The following is a 14,079-nucleotide window of genomic DNA, read 5'->3' on the forward strand; positions in this document are numbered from 1 at the left end:
AGGTGCTACTGAAGCTAAGACGTAAAGATTCGAAGGACCTAACCAAGAGAAGACAAATGGAAGAACATTTCAGGTCAAGGAAACAGCATGTGAACTCACTAGAGGTGGGAAGTTTGGTACATTCCAGGAAATGAAAGGAAAAACAAGTGATCTGAGTTAAGACTAGAGGAATACACAATGCCAGATCAAGCAGGGTCTTGGGGGCATGGTAAAGAGTCTGCACATTAACCTAGGAGCAATCAGAAAGCACTGAAGTGCTGTAAGCAGTCTGATGTGCTCTGGCTGTTGTGTGGACCGTGGGCTGGAGGTGGCAAAAGTGTAAGTGCAGACTAAGAAAGCTCTTGCAGTGGTTAAGTTGAGAGATGGTGGTGGTTTATCCTAGAGTGGTGCCAATAAAAATGGAAAGTAGTAGATGGATTTAAGATAAATTTTGGAGGCTAAAACAACAATTTGTGTATGGATTGATTACTGGAGGGAAGGAGAGAAAGAGGGATCTGGGGAGACTCCTTCTGGCATGGACAATGGGTGGTATTACCACTTAGGTGAGGAGGTGTGGGGTAGTTTTGTTTAAGGAGAGAGGTCATTGATTCAATAGTTTGGTTTAAGACACGTTAAGTTTGACATATCCTAGAAGATATCCAAAAGGAGGTTAGAAATATGAGCCAGCCATGCAGAAAAAGTTTGGGCTAGAGACAAAAATTTTAGGTCTGTCAACATATGAGTTACACTTAAAGCTGGAGGAACAGATGTAGTCAAGTAGAGAAAGGAAGGAGACAAAAGTCCTAGTCCTAGGGAATGTCAAATTTAGAGACTAAGCAGATAAGAAAGAATCACAAAGGAACAGTTATACAGAAAGGTAAAAGGAGAATAAAAAGCCCAAAAGAAAGGAGAAAGAGGTTAACTGCTGCAAGTCACCGAGAACTAAAGTAAAATAAGGATTTAAAGGTGATGCGACAAGGGTATCTGGGTGGGTCAGTCGGTTAAGCGTCAGACTGTGGCTCAGGTCACGATCTCATGGCTCTTGAGTTCGAGCTCCATATTGGGCTCTCTGCTCTCAGCACAGAGCCTGCTTTGGATCCTTTGTCTCCCTCTCTCTCTACTGCTCCCCCGCTGGTTCATTCTCTCTCTCTTTCTCTCTCTGAAAAATAAACTTAAAAAAAAAAAAGGTGATGTGACAAAATGAAATTGTTGGTGACCTTGAAAAATGTAGCTCTTGCTGGAGTGGAGGAAGCAAGAGACAGACTGGAATAGGTGGAAGACTAAGGGTGAGGTAATGGAAACAGTATATGTAAGCAAGACTTCTGAGACATCTGGGTAGAAAGAGCAAAAAATTGGGAGGGGGATAAGGAGGTCAACAGAGGAACTTTGGGGCATTGCCAATTCTATAACATTTTTGTAGGTCTATGGTAGACAAGAAAGAAGGGCAGATCCAGTAGAGGAGATAATGTTGCAAGAGAGAGGAGATGACCAAAATGTTGAAGTCTCTGAAAAGGAGAGAAAAGGGGGTGGAATAATTTAGAAAACTAGGGGAGAGTTTGGAGATAAGTCAGTGAGATAAATGTATAGAAACTAAGCAAAGAAAACCAAAAAATACAATTATTAACACCAAGAAAAACAAAAGATATGAAAGAAAAGGAAAAAAAAGATATGGATAGCACAGTAAGTGCTCAGAGTGGTTAAAACAATGTAAAGAATGAATACTGATCTAACCAAAAATGGTACAGCTATATTGAAAAGATAGGAGACAGAAAGTATGTGAGTGGATGAGGAACAACAGGAATCAGAAAGGGACATGAAAAGTTAAACCTTCATCTTTTATGGTGTTAAGGGAATAAACAATCCTAAAAATCTATGATTATGGGTATGTTATTTAGAAATATGGAAACTATGAAAATACAACTACTACAAAAGTTTAATGGTTGCCTTGGAGGGAATCCTAGGTGGCTCACTCAGATAAGCATCCGACTTTTGATTTTGGCTCAGGTCATGATCTCATGAGGTTCATGAGATGGAGCCCCATGTCGGGCTCTGCGTTGACAGTGCAGAGACTGCTTGGGATTCTCTCTCCCTCTGCCTCTCCCCCACTTGTGCATGTGGCACATGCACACGTGCACACTCTCTCTCTTTCAAAAATAAATAAACATGAAAGAAAAGGTTTCCTTGGAGAAATGGGAAACGAGGCAACGGCTGAAGGCCAGGGGACAATTCTCAGGGTACTGATATTTTTCTTATTCAAACCTTATTGAACTGTTTGGTTCTTTAAACCATATTACACATTAACTTTGGTGACAGTGCAAACTAAAGCTTAACAAATCAATGATCACATATTCATATATAAAAATACACATGTGTGTGTATTCCAGAATCAAGCTTGCTAGAACAAATCATATCTGGTTGGAATCAAAGTATAGAAAAAGGTCCATGTAAAAACTAAAAAAACAATAGAACAAATCAATGAAACTAGGAACTGATTCTTTGGGGGGAAAAAAATCAATAAAATTGATAAACCTCTAGCCAGAATTATGAAGAAAAAAAAGACAAAGGACCTAAATAAATAAAATCACAAATGAGAGAGGAGAAATAATAACCAACACCACAGAAATACAAGTAATTATAAGAGAATATTATGAAAAATTATATACCAAAAAATTGGCAACCTGGAAGAAGTGGATAAATTCCTAGAAACATATAAATTGTCAAAACTGAAATAGGAAGAAATAGAAAATTTAAACAGACTGATAACCAGCAAAGATACTAAATTAGTAATTGGGGCACTTGGGTGGCTCAGCTGGCTAAGTGTCCAATTTCAGCTCAGGTCATGATCTCATGGTTTGTGGGTTCGAGCCCCGCATTGGGCTCTGTGCTGAAGGCTCAGAGTCTGGAGCCTGCTTTGGATTCTGTGTCTCCCTCTCTTCCTGCCCCTCCCCCGCTCATGCTGTCTCTGTCTCTCAAAAATGAATAAATGCTAAAAAAAAATTTTTTTTAAATCTATAGATAGCATCATCCTTAATGGGAAAAAACTGAGATCTTTTACCCTACGGTCAGGAACAAGACAAGGGTGTCTACTCTTACCATTTTTATTCAACATAATGCTGGAAGTCCGACCCACAGCAATCAAACAGCAAAAGAGAAATAAAAGGCATCCAAACTGGTAAAGAAGAAGTAAAACTTTCACTACTTGCAGATAACATGATACTATATATAAAAAAATCTGAAAGACTCCACCAAAATCCTGCTAGAACCTAATAAACAAATTTAGTAAACTCACAGGATACAAAAATCAATGTACAGAAATCTGTTGCATTTCTGTACACAAATAATAAAGCAACAGAAAGAGAAGTTTAAAAAAAATCTTAACAAATGCACCCAAAATAATAAGATACCTAGGAATAAACCTAACAAAGAGGTAAAAGACCTGTACTCTGAAAACTGTGGAACACTGATGAAAGAAATTGAAGATGACACAAAGAAATGGAAAGATATTCCATGCTCATGGACTGGAAGAATAAATATTGTTAAAAATGTCTATACTACCCAAAGCAATATACACATTTAATGCAATCCCTATCAAAATACCAACAGCATTTTTCACAGAACTAAAATAAACAATTCCAAAATGTGTATGGAACCACAAAAGACCCTGAATAGCCAAAGCAATCTTGGAAAAGAAAAGCAAAACTGGAGGCAACACAATTCCAGACTTCAGGTTTTATTACCAAGCATTGGTAATCAAAACTACAGTACTGGCACAAAAATCTACAGAACAGAACAGAAAACCCAGAAATGAATTCACAACTATATGGTCAATTAATCTTCAACAAAGCAGGAAAGAATATCCAATGGGAAAAAGACAGTCTTTTCAACAAATGGTGTTGGGAAAACTAAATAGCAAAACACAAAAGAAAGAATCTGGACCAGTTTCTTACACCATATACAAAAAGCAATTCAAAATGCATTAAAGCCCGAAATGTGAGACCTGAAACCATAAAAATCATAGAAGAGAGGGGCGCCTGGGTGGCTCAGTCGGTTAAGTGTCCAACTTCAGCTCAGGTCATGATCTCACAGTTCGTGAGTTGGAGCCCCACATCTGGCTCTCCACTCTCAGCACAGAGCCTGCTTCAAATCCTCTGTCTTCCACTCTCTCTGCCCCTCCCCTGTTCATGCTGTCTCTCAAAAATAAACAAACATTTTTTTAAAAAATCCTAGAAGAGAACACAGGCAGTAACTTCTTTGACACTGGCCAAAGCAACTTTTTTCTAGACATGTCTACTAAGTAAGGTAAAAGAAACAAAAGCAAAAACAAACTATTGGGACTTCATCAAAATAAAAAGCATCTGCATACTGAAGGACATAATCATCAAAAGTAAAAGGCAACCTACAGAATGGAGGAAGATATCTGCAAATGACATATCTGATAAAGGGTTAGTAACCAAAATATATAAAGAACTTACACCACACAACACCAAAAAAAAAAATCCAATTAAAAATGGACAGAAATATGAATACACATTTCTCCAAATAAGTCCTACAGATGGCAACAAACACACGAAAAGATGTTCATCATCACTTACCATCAGGAAAATATAAATCAAAACTACAATGAGATATCAACTCACACCTGTCAGAATGGCTAAAATAAAAAACACAAGAAGCAACAGGTGTTGGTAAGGATGTGAAGAAGAAAGGAAGTCTTGTGTACTGTTAGTAGGAATGCAAACTGATATAGCCACTCTGGAAAACAGTATGGAGGTTCCTCAAAAGGTTAGACATAAAACTACCCTATGATCCAGCAATCGCACTACTGGGTATTTACTCAACGAATACAAAAATACTAATACAAAGGGACACATGCACCCCTATGTTTACAGCAGCATTATTTAAAATAACCAAATTATGGAAGCAGCCCTAGTGTCCATCAACTGATGAATGGATAAAGAAGATGCAGTATATATATACACAATGAAATAATACTTAGCCATAAAAAACAATGAAACTTTGGGGCACCAAGGCGGCTCAGTCGGTTAAGCACCCAACTTCAGCTCAGGTCATGATACTGCAGTTTGTAGGTTTGAGCCCTGTGTCGGGTTCTGTGCTGACAGCTCAGAGCCTGGAGCCTGCTTCAGATTCTGTCTCCCTCTCTCTCTGTCCCTCCCCTGCTCAAGTTCTGTCTTTCTGTCTCTCTCTCAAAAATAAACATTAAAAAAAAAATGAAAATTTGACATCTGCAATAACATGGATGGAGCTAGAGGCTATAATGCTAAGTGAAATACACTGTAAGATTTCACTGATATGTGGAATTTAAGAAACAAAACGGATGAACATAGGGGGACAAAAAGAGACAAACTAAGAAACACACTCTTAACTATGGAGAACTGATGGTTACCAGAGGGGAGGTGGTTGGGAGGATGGGTTAAATAGAGGATGGAGATATTAAGGAATGCCCTTTTGATGAGTACCAGGTGATGTACAGTATAGTTGAATCACCATAATATACACCTGAAACTAATGTAACACTGCATGTTAACTACCTGGAATTAAAATAAAACCTTAAAAAAAACAAAACCTAAAACCTAAAGCACTGAGTGAACCTCAAGTGAAACACCTAGCAATATTCGCTGCGTCAATGCCAGTCCCTAGTGAGCTGTTTATTGATAGCTGGCTGGTAATTTTATGCCACCTCTAGTCATAAATGAAGGTTTATTAAAACAGTAAGTAAAATATTCCTGGGGAAGAAAAAGTTCCATGAAAGCCAAGAGAATTGATAAAGCACTAAAATAACAAAACAAAAACACCACCAAAAATTAAGAATGAAAAGTAGTCCTTTTCATTTTGAACAGTGCCATAAGAACTACAAAGCAGAAAAGGGACTCTAAAATAAAAACAATTGCAGGATATTGTGCTTCTCTTAAAAGGTGATATAACATGGGGTGCCTGGGTGACTCAGTTGGGTAAGCATCCAACCTCAGCCCAGATCAGGATCTCACTACTCGTGGGTTCAAGCCCTGTGTCAGGCTCTGTGCTGACAGCTCAGAGTCTGGAGCCTGCTTTGGATTCTGTGTCTCCCTCTCCCTCTGCCCCTCCCCAGCTCACACCCTGTCTCTTTCTCTCTCTCTCTCAAAAATAAATAAACATTAAAAAAAATTAAAAAGGTGACATAACACAAAGAGCAATACCCTCGGTTTACATGGAACGATCCAAGGTATACTGTTAAGTTCAAAAAGTAAGTCATGTATTATATGCTACCATTTCTGTGTGCATTCTTTAGACATATGTTTAAAGAAGACAGGAGGTTATGATATATACAAATTTCTTGGTTATACACTTAAAGAATATTTATAGAAGAATAAATAAGAAATTGGTTCCTTAGGGAAAGATACCAAGGAATGGGAGTGAGAAGAAAATGATCTTGTTCAATTTCAATTTCTGCCGTGTGTATTTTAAAACATGTTTTTTAAAGGTCTGAGTTCTAAAAGAGCCCTGCTGACAGAATAATTGGCGCATGACACTTAATGTCTCTGGGCCTCAGTTTCCTAAGCTGAATGTTATTTTTACAAAGAAAGTAAGATGAAAGTATTTTGAGAGAATTTAAGGTAATCTGTAAAATACCAACTATTTGTTTTACTATTTATTCCTATTTTTTTTAACAGATGTGTTGCAGGGGAGAGGAACTAGACAAGCGCATTTTACAAAGTTTCTTTGTCATATAAATTCATTTAAATTCCTGAAAAACCTACCAGTTCCATGGAATGTTGTGCCAACAACACGAACGCAGCTTGGTACTCGAAGATCCCAAAACCTAACAGTCTTATCTTGGGAACCAGATGCAATCATCCAGCCACTCCAGGTATAAAGTGCTAAAATATGCCCTATAAAAGATCATATACTCAGTTATTATGGTGAACAGTACTTTTCTTAAACACATTCAAAGCTAGGTACTCATTATTAGACATGTGATGGTCTGGTTAATCAAATACACTGGATAGTAGAGACTTTCCATATATATCAAATATACTGGCAATGTTCAAAACACTAAAATTCAATAAACTGCACATCAAAATCATACTAAACAATCTTGTTACTGACCATTTCAGGATACCATAATTAGTACTGAAAAAAATATTATCATTTGAAATTATGGCAAATTATGGCAAAGCACAGGATCATGGTGTTAGAACACTGGCTTTGCAAGAGGCAGACCTGAGGTCTTATCTCAATTCTGCCATATTTAGCTGCAAGATATTGGTCAAGCCATTTTGCCTTTTCAAATTTTGTTTATTTCATATATAAGATGAAGATACAACTTCCTGCCATATAAGATTATTGTAAGGATTAAATTATGTGTATAAGCAAGGGATTTAGCGCACAGGGAAATGTTACCTATTGTTACTGTGTTGTTATCTAAAGTTCCCAATTAAAACTTTTAAAATAAAAATTTCGTCTTGAAGAAGTCACTTTTGATAAAATATACCCCATTAATGAAAATGCAGAGAGGGAAAAAGCACAGGTTGAACAAAAAGAAAAGTAGCATCTGAAACTATCACATACCGGTATGTCCACTCAGAGCATGCAGGCCCTGTCCTCTTTGACAATCAGTTGTATAAATGTTACAATCCCCTGCTCCAGCACTTATTAAAATAGCTCCACCACTTTCTGGGCCTTCCATAAATGCCAAGTCTCTAATTGTCCCATCATGCATACTAAATTCCAGATCCGGTCCTGAAACAACAATAAGAATTAAAAAAAAAGATGCTGCTCAACTTACTGTGATAATTTGGTATTGCTAAACTGTCTCAAAACTAAGCAAGAATAATGGTAGAGAGGAGTGGTTAATATTTTCACGTAGGGATAATACTATTATCAATTTCATTTTACTTAAAGAGCAAAAAACTTCAAGAAATCAAAATACTGATTCAGTTATCATCATCCTTAAAACAGCTAGAGAGTTATCCTTTCTTTTATGCCAAAGAAAAAGAAAGAGAAGACAGGTACTCTCTGGAACATATTCATTAATGCACTGCTGGTAGTTATTTAAAAGTTATCTTTCCTTTTTTTTTTTAAATGTCTATTTTTGAGAGAAAGTGAGCGTGCATCTGTGGGGGAGGGGCAGGGAAAGAGGGAGACAGAGAATCCCAATTTCCTCACTGTCAGCACAGAGCCTGATGTGAGGCTCGAACTCACAAACCATGAGATCATGACACAAGTCAAAATCAAGAATTGGAAGCTTAATCGACTAAGCCACCCAGGCACCCCAAAAGTTATCTTTCTGAATAAAAATAATTTTCTAAGAATTAGACAACACTGATTAAGAACTTACTAAAAAAGAATAGTGCCTTATGAATGCAACTAAGCAATTACAAGAAAACTCTAAAGGCTATATTCTTAGATTTTATTGAAAATAAAACAGAGATATACCAAAGAACATAAGGAAAACATTAAGAATACATTAAGAAACATTAAGAACACTACTGCTTACATACTTGGGACCTACCTGTTGCATTACAAGTCTCTGCATTGAAGGGCAGCACTTTAACATATTTGTCATTTGATCCTGTTGCTAATAACTGTCCACAAGGACTCCAGGCCACACAGTAAATGGATCCTTTATGATGTTTATTCCTTTTAAAACGTACCACTGGCTGCTTAGGGATGTCATGTGCACTAAACAGAAACATTACAGAAATACATTTCAATTTTTTGTTTGCCAAAGTTAATGAAATTCTATGTTATGATTGTCTTGAGGGAGGGAGCAAAAAAGTGTATCAGACAACATGTCAATAACAATCTTCAAAATCTCAAAGCAAAAGAAATGAATTTAAAGTGTTATTTATTTATTTATTTATTTATTTATTTATTTATTTATTTATTTTTAACGTTTTATTCATTATTGAGAGGCAGAGAGAGACAGAGCATGAACATGAGAGGGACAGAGAAAGGGAGACACAGAATCTGAAGCAGGCTCCAGGCTCTGAGCTGTCAGCACAGAGCCGGATGTGGGGCTCGAACTCAAACCGCGAGATCATGACCTAAGCTGAAGTCAGACACCCAACCGACTGAGCCACCCAGGCGCTCTGAATTTAAAGTATATTTAAAATTGAAAAGTAAAATTATAAACTATTATTAGACTAACCTAACTCTATTTCAGACCACATAAGGAACAAGATTATTTTTTAAAAATTCTTCATTTCACTTGGGGCATCTGGGTGGCTCAGTTAAGTGTCCGACTTCAACTCATGTCATGACCTCACAGTTCGAGTTTGAGCTCCACGTCTAACTGTGTGCTGACAGCTCAGAGCCTAGAGCCTGGAGCCTGCTTTGTATTCTGTCTCCCTTTCTCTATGCCCCTCCCCTACTCACGCCCTGTCTCTCTCTCTCACAAAAATAAATATTTAAAAAAATCTCCTTTTCATAGATTTTAACTCAGAAACACAGAGGAATGAAAAAAAAAGAGCTACTAAAGCTTCCAAATTCAAAAAACATATATTAATATTATATTAAACATATAATATGAGCAATTGGCTGGGGCTGAGGGAATGCAAGGGATGAATCAAAAAGAAAGGAGGCGAGAATTCTTTCTAGAGTTTAAAATCTTACAAAGGTTAGGGTGCCTGGGTGTCTCAGTTGGTTAAGCATCCGACTGTTGATTTTGGCTCAGGTCATAATCTTGCTCTGCTCTGACCATGGAGCCTACATGAGATTCTCTTTCTCCCTCTCCCTCTGCTCCTCTCCCGTGAGCCCATGAGCATGTACACTCTCTCTCCCGCTCTTTCTCAAAAAAAAAAAAAAAATCTTGCAAGGGTCGATGTTGTCATGACTACCCACAAACAGTAAGGCAAGTGTAAGTGTTCTGGTCCAGTACAAAAGTACAAGGCCTTAAAGGACAGGGAGAATTTTTACAGAAAAAGATGACAGCAGAATCACTCCAGTGAAGATAAAATATAGTATGGCAAGTGCCAGCTGCAGACTGAGTGGGATGGACATGGTAGGTGGGGAGTTGCAGGCACGGTTATGGAAGGTCCTGAATGTCATGCTCATAAGTTTGGCCTTTAATGGGAGTCAAAAATTGGTTTAGTGGAGTAATAGATCTTACCTGCATTTTAAAACACAGACTAATATTCAGCCAAAGAAAAACAAAAATCATATGACTTCACTCATATGAGGACTTTATGAGACAAAATAGATGAACAAAAGGGAAGAGAAACAAAAATAATATAAAAACAGGGAGGGGGACAAAACAGAAGAGACTCATAAATATGGAGAACAAACTGAGGGTTACTGGAGGGGTTGTGGGAGGGGGGATGGGCTAAATAGGTAAGGGGCACTAAGGACTCTACTCCTGAAATCATTGTTGCACTATATGCTAACTAATTTGGATGTAAATTTTAAAAAAGAAAATAAATAAAAAAATAAAATAAAACACAGACTAACACTAGGATACTAAAAATTTCCTTAGGTATGATGATAACATCAAGTCTGTAAGAACTGGAGATTCATCCTAAAGGGTGCAATGACATATCCAGGATTTACCTTAAACTATTTTAACAAAAAGGATAAAGCAAATATGACAAAAATCTCAACAATTACTGCACTGCACTGTACTGACATCTAATTTTGTGTGTGCTTGAAAAGTTTCGTAATTAAAAACAGAAAAAGAAGACTGATAAATTGCCAATACCTAGAAGGTACTTAATATTGATCTAGAAAATAGATCAGATCAAAAGATTTTCTTTTCAGTTGCACATTGAATTCACGGCCCAATAAAAACATTTTATGACAAAAACTTATAAAATTAATTTACAATTCTGATGTGTATTTCCTAAGCATTGAAAATAAAAATTTTAATGTTTAATAAAGAGAAATAAAAATTAAACACTACTAAATGGCAATTCTGAAAAAAGAACTAATATAGCTAAATTAAAAACTAAGGATTGACGGTACAAACCATCTATCCTTACTTACCTTGGATCGATTACTTCTGGATAGGCACATACTCTCAGAGTTTTTGAATTTGAACCTACAGCATATAAACCACCACCTGGATGAAAAGCCACTGCTCTAACAGCTTGTGTGTCTTCTAGGGTGTTAATACAAACAAATTGTTTTTTTGATTTGTCATCCTGTGGAAAGAATAAATATGAAAGTCATTCTATGAAAAAAGCAAATTTAAAAGAATTCCTCTTTCGTCCATTTTATTTTTTTTTTTTTAATTTTTTTTTCAACGTTTATTTATTTTTGGGACAGAGAGAGACAGAGCATGAACGGGGGAGGGGCAGAGAGAGAGGGAGACACAGAATCGGAAACAGGCTCCAGGCTCTGAGCCATCAGCCCAGAGCCTGACGCGGGGCTCGAACTCCCGGACCGCGAGATCGTGACCTGACTGAAGTCGGACGCTTAACCGACTGCGCCACCCAGGCGCCCCTCGTCCATTTTAAATTCATCTGAACTGTATTATTTATCACTTTATGTGATAAATAAATCACATATAAATAAATCACACATAAATAAATCACTACCTACAATCACATATTCTTTTAAATGGCAAATTCAAATTAAGCCAAATTTTCCTATTTTTTGCTGCCCATTGCTAAATTCAGAGAGCACATAGACATTCAAGTTTTTCTTTGCTTACTATGACAAAATATAAGACTATGCAGTCCCATATAGTTACCTTTAACTATCAAGAAAAAAAATAGCCCACATACATAATTCTCACAAAGTTAACAGAATATCATTTGTGCTTCTAAAAGTAGGAAGTATAAAAGACTATTATTCAATCCACTTGGGGGTTGGGGGATAGTTTCACTATCTCTAGCAATGAATACTTTAATATTTCAAATTGAAATTATAAAATACTCTTTTAAAATTGTGAAAAGGATTTTAATCAGAACATTTAATTTGAACCTCATTTTTATTTTAAACTGTCAAACTCTGTCCTCTTCTGAGGAAGGTAAGTTGAAGCCTGGGTGGCTATATAAAAGCTTTCGTGACTCCTGCTATTAGTATAGTTTGAAACTACCCTGCTACCCTGACTACAATGGACTGGACCTGGAACAGGAACCTCTAGCCTAGGTGTGGTCAACACACCTCACCAAATCCTGTCTTTGGGAAGTACAGATGTCAAGTACACATACAAAGGCAAATGTCTTCCGCTCTGGTTGTAACCTGACAGCTCTAGGACCCACAGTCAGTGAAGAGATCATGCCTCTTCCTACACAAACTTTTATGTCTTCATGTAATACATCCTCATGGGGGAACAGGGGAAAAACTTGATAGATCATACTATGTCTGCCTTACGTAACTGAATTCATTTCTTAAATTATTCATTTGAGGGGCGCCTGGGTGGCTCAGTCACGTAAGCATCTTACTTTAACTCAGATATGCTTACAGCTCAGAGCCTAGAACATGCTTCAGATTCTGTGTCTCCCTCTCTCTCTGCCCCTCCCCTGCTCATATTCTCTCTTTCTCTTTCTCTCTCTCTCTCTCTCTCTCTACCTCCCTCTCTCTCTCAAAAGTGAATAACATTTAAAGTTGTTTTCTTTTTTTTTTTTTAACATTTATTTTTGAGAGACAGAGAGAGACAGAGTGCAAGTGGGAGAGGCGCAGAGAGAGGGAGACACAGAATCCAAAGTAGGCTCCAGGCTTGGAGCTGTCAGCACAGAGCCCAACATGGGGCTCGAACCCGCAAACCGTGAACTGCGAGATCATGACCTGAGCCGAAGTCGGACCCTTAACCAACTGAGCTACCCAGGTGCCCCAAAAGTGAATAAACATTTTTAAAAATTTTTTTAAATTACTCATGTGAATTTATTTGACTAGAAATGCTATATTTCCCATTGATCCACATATAGGAAATGTGACCGTCAAACAAATAGCATTGGTAGATAAGAGAAAAAGGGAGAATGACTAACTGATTAAATGGCCTATAGCACACGAATAATAATTACAAAGGGTTGCTTTAGAATAGATGTAGCAGAGCCACCAATTAACTCTATGTGCTCATCTGCAGTGTTTAAATTTTTAAAAAACTTGTTGCTATTTTTAAAATATATTTCAAATAAAAATCTACATTCCTACAATTTCTTGAAAATGAAAAGAACTAGAAATACTAGATAAGCAGATTTCTTTGTGCAAGCGAAAAATATTCTTATGTGCTGCTTATCACAACCATAGCCAACTTTATTCATTTATGTTATCTGGCCCATAAGCATCTGGAATAATGGCTGTGTTTATGGGGTTAAAATTTGAACTAAGAAATAAGATAGAATGAAATTATATAGTAATTAGGTAAGGATATCTGGTTCCAAAGCAAAAAAATAGCTGCATTGAAGATAAGCCCAAAGGAAAAACCAATAATATCTAAAGAAATTAACCACAAGGTTCAGAGAATAGTGCACAGGCCCAACTCAGGAGCCCAGATTGCTACTGGACCATTAAAATGAATACTTGCAAGTATTTTCTGAGGCAACCTCTTCACGTAGCCCAGTGAATGTTCAATTACCTTGAGACAAATAACAGCATTAATAATAATGATTATTTCTAAAAATAGTTCTATGAATTGAGAATTCCTTAGCAAAATTTGCAAGTATATATAAAAATAATGATGAAACCTCCTTCCCCAAAGTATTACCTCTTCCCCTCTTGACCTTGATAGATTCCCTGAAGAATCTCCAAGAGGTGGTTTAATGACCGAATGTTCTGATGAGCTGTATGAATAGAAATTCAAATAAAGTTTACTCTGAATATCAAAACATAAACTGAATTAATTTATCCTTTCAATTTCCAAATTTTTTTTGGCAAACGACCGCACTGACCCCAGTCAAAGTTACGCTCTGAAGCCATTTATTAAGAGGTTCTGGGCTCAATGACACCAAGCACCATTTTAAGGAGAAGTGAGAAGTCATTCTGGAAAGGAGATTGAGTCAAAATCCATAAATTTTATAGTGAGATGTCAAGTAGTTTTCTCCTGCTAAGTTCTAGAATCCTGGATGCTATGCTTAAATGCTACCCCAGACAGGAACTTAGATTGTTCTTTAGGAAAATTTTCTCTGGCCCAAGAGAAAAGACTACAGAAACTGACAGTTT

General features: G+C 37.0%; 1 protein-coding gene across 14 annotated transcripts in view; it reads right to left on the reverse strand.

The window, feature by feature from the left end:
* WDR47 (WD repeat domain 47) overlaps nt 1-14,079 on the reverse strand; it is a 70,155-nt gene that overhangs the window by 7,601 nt on the left and 48,475 nt on the right. For 8 of the 14 annotated variants that reach the window (XM_045478512.1, XM_045478510.1, XM_045478511.1 and 5 more), the window contains 5 exons: nt 13,625-13,700; nt 10,957-11,114; nt 8,489-8,658; nt 7,546-7,722; nt 6,735-6,866 (listed from right to left, as the gene is read on the reverse strand). In XM_045478512.1, the coding sequence (XP_045334468.1) occupies nt 6,735-6,866; nt 7,546-7,722; nt 8,489-8,658; nt 10,957-11,114; nt 13,625-13,700 (713 nt within the window). The remainder of the gene's footprint in view (nt 1-6,734; nt 6,867-7,545; nt 7,723-8,488; nt 8,659-10,956; nt 11,115-13,624; nt 13,701-14,079) is intronic. The other 6 variants (XM_045478513.1, XM_045478514.1, XM_045478519.1 and 3 more) reach the window with 1 other exon arrangement.

Source organism: Leopardus geoffroyi, chromosome C1 (genome assembly GCF_018350155.1).
Source record: "Leopardus geoffroyi isolate Oge1 chromosome C1, O.geoffroyi_Oge1_pat1.0, whole genome shotgun sequence".
Lineage (NCBI taxonomy): Eukaryota > Metazoa > Chordata > Mammalia > Carnivora > Felidae > Leopardus > Leopardus geoffroyi.